The sequence below is a fragment of the Peromyscus leucopus genome, chromosome 9 (assembly GCF_004664715.2).
Source record: "Peromyscus leucopus breed LL Stock chromosome 9, UCI_PerLeu_2.1, whole genome shotgun sequence".
In the NCBI taxonomy this organism is placed as follows: domain Eukaryota; kingdom Metazoa; phylum Chordata; class Mammalia; order Rodentia; family Cricetidae; genus Peromyscus; species Peromyscus leucopus.
Genome location: NC_051070.1, coordinates 89,060,659 through 89,068,574, shown reverse-complemented (window position 1 = coordinate 89,068,574; position 7,916 = coordinate 89,060,659). Strand labels below are relative to the sequence as shown.

Below are 7,916 nucleotides of genomic sequence, written 5' to 3'. Positions count from 1 at the left end.
AGACTTACAAACTCTACCTCAGCCTCTGCCTGAAGAGGTCCCAAGGATGGCCACTGAAATGCCCAACTCTCATAGGTAGTAACTGGAAAAGCCTGATGCTGGACAAGCCAGGACTCACTGGACATGAGATGTGCATCACCCAACTCTGACACACTCTGGACAAAAGCAGTCAGGCTCCTTCTGAAGTTTTCCAACAGCAACCTGCTAGGTGTAATGTCATCACCAAGCAGAGAATTACTCTGACGGCCAAAAGAAAAAAAAAAGAAATTTTTTTGTAAGTCTGTATGACTGGCTAAGCAGTGCAAAACAGGCTGTGTGGGAAAGAAAAGGTTACCCTTTCCACCCTGTCAGAAGTGGTTCGGTTCCCGGTGTTTAGGGATAAAGACCAAATATTTAAAATCAACCATACTCAAAATTAGATTTAAAATCTCACGTTGACACTGGGTCGGTAACCCCAGCACTCCTGAAGGCAGAAGGATCAGGGAGGGGTTCAAGGCCTAGTCAACCCGGCTCAGGTTAGAGCCAGCCTGAGCTAGTGTGTTGAGGAGGTTGGGGAGCTTCCGATGAGACATCTAAGAATCTGCTATGTCCTCTCATGGTTTTTTCCCCACACTGTTTTAGAATTAGAAAACACCGCAAAGTGCCCACTGTCGTGTCTGATAATACTTCCCCCTGAGCACTCTGAAGGCATCGTGTGCAGCACCAGCTGTGGAAGCGATCCCACACTCACCGCGCTGTTAAGAGCAATAACCCTGCTTCCGACCGCTGGAAAACACCCAAGCCCTAGCTACTTCCAAAGGCCTCCCTAAACCACAGCAACTCTGAGTTCTGAAGAGCTGGGGGCTCACACGCAGCTGAAAAGTTGGTGGAATTCTAAAAAACAAACAAAAAATAGCCAACCCGAGATTTCAGTTAAGAACTCACAAGGAGGGCCCAGAAGAAAACCAAAAGCGAAAATTGACCCCAAGACAAACATTAAACGTTTCCGAAGCTATGGCAGCAAGAAGTGCCAGGTCCCAAAGCGAACGGTCCCAAGGGTTTTCCAGCCTACCACGGGCGGCAGCATCGAGCTGTGGGTACCGCCTAGTGCCAGATGTCACAGACCCCCAGCCTGGGCACCTGGACGCGTGCGCCCCGACCCCTTGGTGTGTGCAGGTGGTTGACTGAGCCAGTCTAGAGGAGGCAAGGGCTTGACAGGCGGCTCTGGGGCGCCCCCTGAGGTCCAGCGGCACCTCACCAATCTCGGAAAACCTGAAACCAGTATCTCCCAGGGATGTGACATTTTTACTTTGCCCGAGTCCAAAATCTGCCTTCCCTGTGCTTCTTACAAAAGGCCCTCAGTTCCTGGGTGAGGGTAAGGGCTAGTTGCCTCGAAGCCTGGGCAGGGACGAAAAATGAGAACTGAAGTGGTTCAAGCCTCGACAAAGCGGCATCCCTAGCGGTCCCATATTGGGTTGCAAGCCTCCTCAGACACCTGAAGGAAGAAAAACATTGTAAAAACACTGGCTACAGCCCGGAGGGTTCAGCCAGAAACCGAATTGGAAATTTTTGTTTTGCAAGGCTGCCTCCCACCGCCCCTATTAAAAAGTGACCCTTACTAGGCTCGACCCCGAGTGCACTCAGCTGGTAAGTCCTTGGCCAAAAAAAAAAAAAAAAAAAAAGAAGAAGAATCTAGTCAGAGGCGATGATAAAAACAAATGCTGCTCAATGGTCTCTAGGGGAGAGAAGTGCTGATTCTCAGAGGAGATGCTCCTCGGCGACTACTTCCACCGAGGTAAGACCCTGTGAGCAAACCCCGGCCTCCGAGTGAGTAGGCACGCACACCCTGACCGATCCTTGGAGCGGGGGTTTCTGGATTGTGCCAAAAGCTGGGTTGACAGTTCCACAGACCAGAGGATGAGCCGAAAAAAAGGAGCCCAAGAACCCGCAGTGTTTTGTCCTCTGCCCCTTGCAACCACCACCCTCCTCGAACCTACAAAGAAGGGCCCAATCGCTGCCAGTCCCCTTAGACTGGGTCCCTGGGGGCAGCGAGGGTCCTCGAGCCTGGCTCCTGGGTGCAAGACGGGGTTGGGGGTACCCGCTGCGCCAAAACCCCGCGCTCTGGCAGCCGAAGCACAAGCGACTATTAACCAGGGAAAGCGGAAACACTGGGGCACGTATCTTCTTCTTGATTAGAATAACCGCCGCCTCCAAATATTCCAGAACGGGCGGATGAGAAAGCAGAAAAACTGGGTGTTCTGTCCTTAGGAGATCGAGGAAAGAAAAGCCAATCGCGCTCTCTCCTAACCCTTTCCCCAGCCAGGACATAGGACATGGCCTTCACCTACAGAGAAGGATCAGAGCAGCTTGAGGGAGGCTTGGAGCTGCAGCCCTCGTACTCTGCAAGAGAAGAGGAAGGCGGCTGGCCTCTGCCCTCACCTGGGGGGCGGGGGGAGCTGAAGGCTGGGAGTGGAGGGTCGCCGGGCGGCACACTGCTACGTGCAGTGATTTAGGATTGTCGTCAGTGGCCAATATTGTTCCAGTCTTAACCTGGCTAGAAAGGAGCGGGTCTGGGTCTGAATCTAAGCCAAAAGGGCAAAGATGAAGGTAGGCAGGGCGCGCCAGACAGCAAAAAACCTGCCCGGACCCCAAAGGCAATCCAGCTGCCGACTCGCCCCTTGCACCTGGACCCCGGCAGCCCAGCCCAGAAGAGTGGTACAGAAAGGGGCCGCGAGCCCCGAGAGGCTCCGATCTGGCCAAAACCCTCGGCTCCCTGCCTTCCCGCTGCTCCCAGGCCCCCGCGTCCAGGGAGCTGCCTCGCGCCGGCACTGAGGCGTAGCCCGCACCTCAGCCCGGAGCAAGGCTGAAAGGAGGTGGCCCTGGCCCCGGCGACCAGAACGCGGGCTGCTCTCCACATCCTGATTCCTCTGCAACCAGCCTCCGCCTTCCATCCCAAAACACCGCCCCCCCCCCAAAAGGGTCAGAGGATGCAAAGCTAGCCCCGGTTATGAGCTCCTGCCATCCCCGCCGGAGCAACCGGAGCACCCCAGATTACTCAAAACCAACAGAGCATCCTCCCCACAGCCAGTCTCCCCAGACACCCTGCAACTCTAGCCCTCTGGATCGGCTCCGGATCAGCAAAGCAAGCCCCCCCCCCTCCCGGCCCCCTGACTCCAGCTGCTCCAAGCTTCCCAAGCTACAGTCAGAGCAGATCCCTTCCTAGCCCTCCACTGCTTCTGCCCTCCCCGACTACCAGCCTCCTAGAACACTGCCGGAGCCAATGAAGCAGAACCCTCTTTCCTCCCCGGCAGCCCGGCCCCCCTTCACCCTCTCCGCGGTCCCTAGACTGGCGCCCAAGCTCCGCGCCCCGGCGACAACTCCGCATACCCCGCGCGCGCGGGCCGGAGCCGTGTCCCATCGGCGGCCCTCACTCACCCGGGAAGCACACCACATAATGGAGCACAGAACTGGTGATTTTCAGGAACAAAATCCACCAACACGGTTCCAGTAACCTCCGCATGTCCGAAAACGCACATCGAAAAGAGAAAAGCAGGGGGGTAAACTTGTTGAATAAGTTCTTGCTTCCGAGCGAGGCTCCGCTAAGCCCGGAGGCTTTCTCGGCCGGACCGCCACACGGGTCCCCCACGCTCGGAGACCAGTCCCGCAGGAATCCGGGATGCTGCCAAGCGCCCCCGGGAAAACCTCAAAAAGTGACCGGGGATGCAAAGCCACTCTAGAGACGATCCTCTCGGAAAGAGAAGGGCTGCTTTCTGCTCAGACACGATCCAGCCGATCCGGCAGGGCGAAGAGAAGGCGCACGGCGGCAGCGCCCGGGGCCCGGGGCAGGCAGGGACCGCGGGTGGCGGCGGCGAGCAGCGGAAGAGCCCCAAGTTGAGTCGGCAGCGCAGCGCAGCCCGAGAACCGGCGGGCGACGGCGGGGCTGCGCGCTGCACGGCGGCTCCGGGCTTCAGGCGGGCAGCTCCTTCCAGGGCCCCGGCAAGGAAGGAGGCATGTCTGCGAGCGGGGAAAGGGAGGGAAGCGGTGGGGCGGAGCGCAGAGCCCCCCAGAACAGAAACGGCCGGAGGAGCTCAGTGAAACACAAAGGATCTCAGAGGGGCGCCGGGGCGAGGGCGCCTTCAGTCCATGCTCCTGAAAGTTGTGGCTCCGGCGCAGGCTGGGGAGGAACCGAGAGCGCGGGGCTGGAAACTGGCCATGCCTCCATACAGGAAGTAACATGTGAGCATGGATCCTGGCAGAGACTTTAAAGCCGGCGAGCGGGCGAGCGAGCGAGCTGGGGGCGCGCGGCGGCGGGAGCGCGCGAGCACGGGCGCGCGGTGACGCGCATACCCGGGCTGCCGCCGGCGGGGGCGCGCGCTGCACTCTCTTAAAGCGGCCGCGCTGGGCTCCGGCTTCCAAGGACTTGCACTACTGGCCTCTCCCAGCGTGCCCAGGGCTATGGGTGTACGTTTAGGGGAGCTGGTAACCGTGGCTTCGTTTAGAACAGGGAGGAGACCTGCTGCCTTCTAGGGTCAGCGTGGCTCTGCTCCACTTGCGAGCTCTTACAGAAGAAGCGTTCTGCGCGGATTCGGAGAGATCCCTGGCTGACTGTAGCTCGTGGACCCGGGACTTTGGGGAGGTGGGAAGGATGGCCGGGTTGGAATCTGGGGCGAAGGAGGGGCCGGCAGCTACCTTTTTCATGGAGAGGGGACTTCCTTACGGCCTCACCTCCTTGACCGTGCCTGTACCCCCTGCGTCTCCCTCCTGGTGCATTCCAGGCTAGGAGACAAAGCCCAGCGGCCTTTGCTTTGAGATTTGATTTTTTTTTTTTTCCTTCCCCATTCTGAGCTTCTATTGGCCGAGTCTACGGCTGGGAGACGGGGCGAGGGAGGGGGTGGTCAATCCCAGGCTTGCAAAATCCAGCCCCAGTCCTACACCCGCTTTCCCCGAGCCACGAAGATCTGTAGCGGAGTTTTCCCAACTCTGGGCTCCGGGGAGAAGGTGACTACACCTTGGCCTGGTTGGGCAGAGGGCGAGTGAAGTGCGCCTCTCACCCGAGGCAGGGGAAAGCAGCACCCCCGGCAGGACTGGTTTCCCGGCAGCTTTCCCAGGAGCCACGGTTTAAGTAAGCTACAGGGAGAGGCATCCGGGGGAAATGCAAGGACTAGGCTTATCTGTAATGAGTTTTGTCCCTTGGCTCTCACTGAGATCTTTATCGCTTGGGCTTCCCAGCAACCTATTTTTTTTCCTCCTTACGTTGGTGCTAAAAGTGGAGGAGGCCGGTTTTTTTTTTTAATCAAATTTGTAATTGAGCCAACGTAATTTGTAATTTTTTTTCATAATTGTTCTGCCTCTCTTTGAGAACGATTTGGACATGTTTTTAAAGTGTCCCCTTGCTGTTTCATCCCACCGCGGCATGGTCCCACACCCACCCGAACAACCCAACCGGATGTTCTTTCGGTTTTCAAATAATATACAGATGTTCTGAGAGCCTGCGGCATGGTGTGATTTGGAAAGCAGTTTCGCACCCACACTTCCAAAGAAAATTTTTTGAAAAGTTAGGTTTGGGGTGACAAATTGATATAAGCCTGAAGTTCCTGGGGAGGGCCCCCAGCTCTATTTTTAGCCAAACCCGCTGAACACCCTCCTGGGGCTGGGCAATGAGACCCGGTCCTCCGTTTGCTTTGGAATTTGGTTTTTCCTGGCTTTGTTGCAATCTAGGGCTGCTTCGGATTGCTTGTGATGACCGGTTATTTTGAAAGTCGTGTTGAGGGGTAGATATTCAGGTGCCAATGAGAGTGAGATAGGTTACAATGACCCTAGCTTAAATGACTGCCTCCTTCGAGGTGGCTCTGGTTTTCATCACTCACTTGGTGGGACTTGAATCACACTGGGATCAGCATCCTCACCTGAGCTTTAGCTGTGGAATAGACGTCATAGAAGCTGCCCTTTGTGCAATGCTGAATTTTCTGTACACTGCCCCGTTCAACAAGTGGGATGCGGAGCCGCTCTGCTGGGCACACTGAGAACAGGACTTCCCAGCCTGTTTGCCTCACCTGGCGAAAATCCAAGGAGGGAGGGTTTGAGAAGACATTAAGTGTGACATGCAAAGAAGGGGCTCCAGCACCCCAGCTTGTTCAGCTTGGAGATCAGGCCCTTACAGTGTATGTGCTAACATGTTGCATCCCTTTAGGCCCGTCCTGCCTGGTGCCTGTGGTGGGACCCCAGGCTAAAGTTTACCACAAATCGATACTGAAAGGTACAAGTCAAGCTCCATAGGCTCCCAAAACACCAAAAGTTTTAACCAGGCACATTAACACATGCCTGTAATCTCAGAACTCAGGAAGCTGAGGCAGGAGAATCACAAATTCAAGGCTAGCCTAACTTCATAGCAAGACCTTGTTTCAAAAGAAAAAAAAATTTTTAAATTTAAGTTTATAACAAAAATTCACTGGCCTATTACACAAATGTTTTCATTTTCATTCTACAATCAAATGCATGGTGAACACACATGCCCCTGTTTTAAGCTGTAGTGGTACAAAATTACCTAGCAAAACACTTGGGCTTCCACCTGGTGAGTATTCCTCTCTCAGACTGCAGTGATGTGAGAAGAGCCTGAGGGAGGGGCTTGGCACCATGCTGACCACGGAAAATCTACAAAGAGAAGCCACTACTACTGATAGCAAATCCCCCCAGGAGGGGCAGAACAAACTCACACACTTATTTTCTCTCAGCGCTGGGGGGAGTTGCGAGGGAGCTCAAGCATGTCCTGGGGCAGAACCAAAGTGCAAAACTGGCTGACTCCTGGAACTGGAGGGTTCTCTTCCAGTCTCATCATCCCAAAGCCACGGATGCTTTCAGTCAGAGTCCCTCTAAAAACAGTGGTTCTCAACTTTCCTAACATTGCAACCCTTTCCCAAATCATAAAATTATTTCACTACTACTTAATAATTGTAATCTTGCTTATGCAAATATTTGATATGCAGGCTATCTGATATGTGACCACGGGGGGGGGGGGGGTGTTACAACTCACAGGTGGAGAACCACTGCTCTATCCCACCACTTTGTACTACAGTACAGTCCTGTTGAAGGAGTAACTGTCCAGGACACAGACAGTCTCATTCTCAGGAAGAGGGTATTACATATCAGGCTGGGCATGTTAGAGACCACACTAGAATACTGCCTGCCATGGTTCCATGACCTAGCAGGAGTACCAATGCCCCTTGCTATATGATATCTGACAGCCCATAAAACCCATCATAAATTATATATATATATATATATATATATATATATATGCCTGATTTGCTGCCACACACCTGTAATCACAGTACTCCAAAGGCTAAAGAAGGATCACAAATTCAAGACTGACCTGGTGAACCCTGGTCCTAGTGTGGTCTCTATAACTGTGATAAAACACTACTCAAAACCAGCTTGGAGCCAGGCAGTGGTGGCGCCTGCCTTTAATCCCAGCATTTGGGAGGCAGAGGCAGGCTAATCTCTGTGAGTTTGAGGCCAGCCTGGTCTACAGAGTGAGTTCCAGGACCGCCAAGTCTACACAGAGAAACCTGCCTCGAAACAAAACAAAAACAAACGAACAAAAGAACAAAAACAACTTGGAGAGGAAAATGGTTTATTTAGTTACAAATCACTGTCCATCTGTTGTCGAGGTGGGAGGCCAAGGCAGGACCCTGGGGGGAGGAACTGAATTCAGCAGAAGCCGTGGAGGAGTGCTATTGATTGGCTTGTTCCCCACAGCTTGCTCACCCCCCTTTCTTTGCACACCCAGGACCACCTGTGCAGGGTGACACTACCCAACGTCAGCTGGGCCCTATCACATCAGTCATTAATCAAGAAAACACCCCACAGACTTGCCTACAGGCCAGTGTAGATGAATTTCTAGATAGTCTTATTAATTAGAAACACAGAGCCAAATACAG

The 7,916-nt window shown here is 54.1% G+C and overlaps 1 protein-coding gene across 2 annotated transcripts in view; it reads right to left on the bottom strand.

Annotated features, from left to right (window-relative positions):
• Positions 1 to 4,219, bottom strand: part of Ptprg (protein tyrosine phosphatase receptor type G) — a 695,461-nt gene extending 691,242 nt beyond the window's left edge. For both annotated transcript variants that reach the window (XM_028880550.2, XM_028880551.2), the window contains exon 1: positions 3,415 to 4,219. In XM_028880550.2, coding sequence (XP_028736383.1) covers positions 3,415 to 3,499 — 85 coding nt within the window. In that variant the 5' untranslated portion in view covers positions 3,500 to 4,219. The remainder of the gene's footprint in view (positions 1 to 3,414) is intronic.
• Positions 4,220 to 7,916: the final 3,697 nt, after the last annotated feature.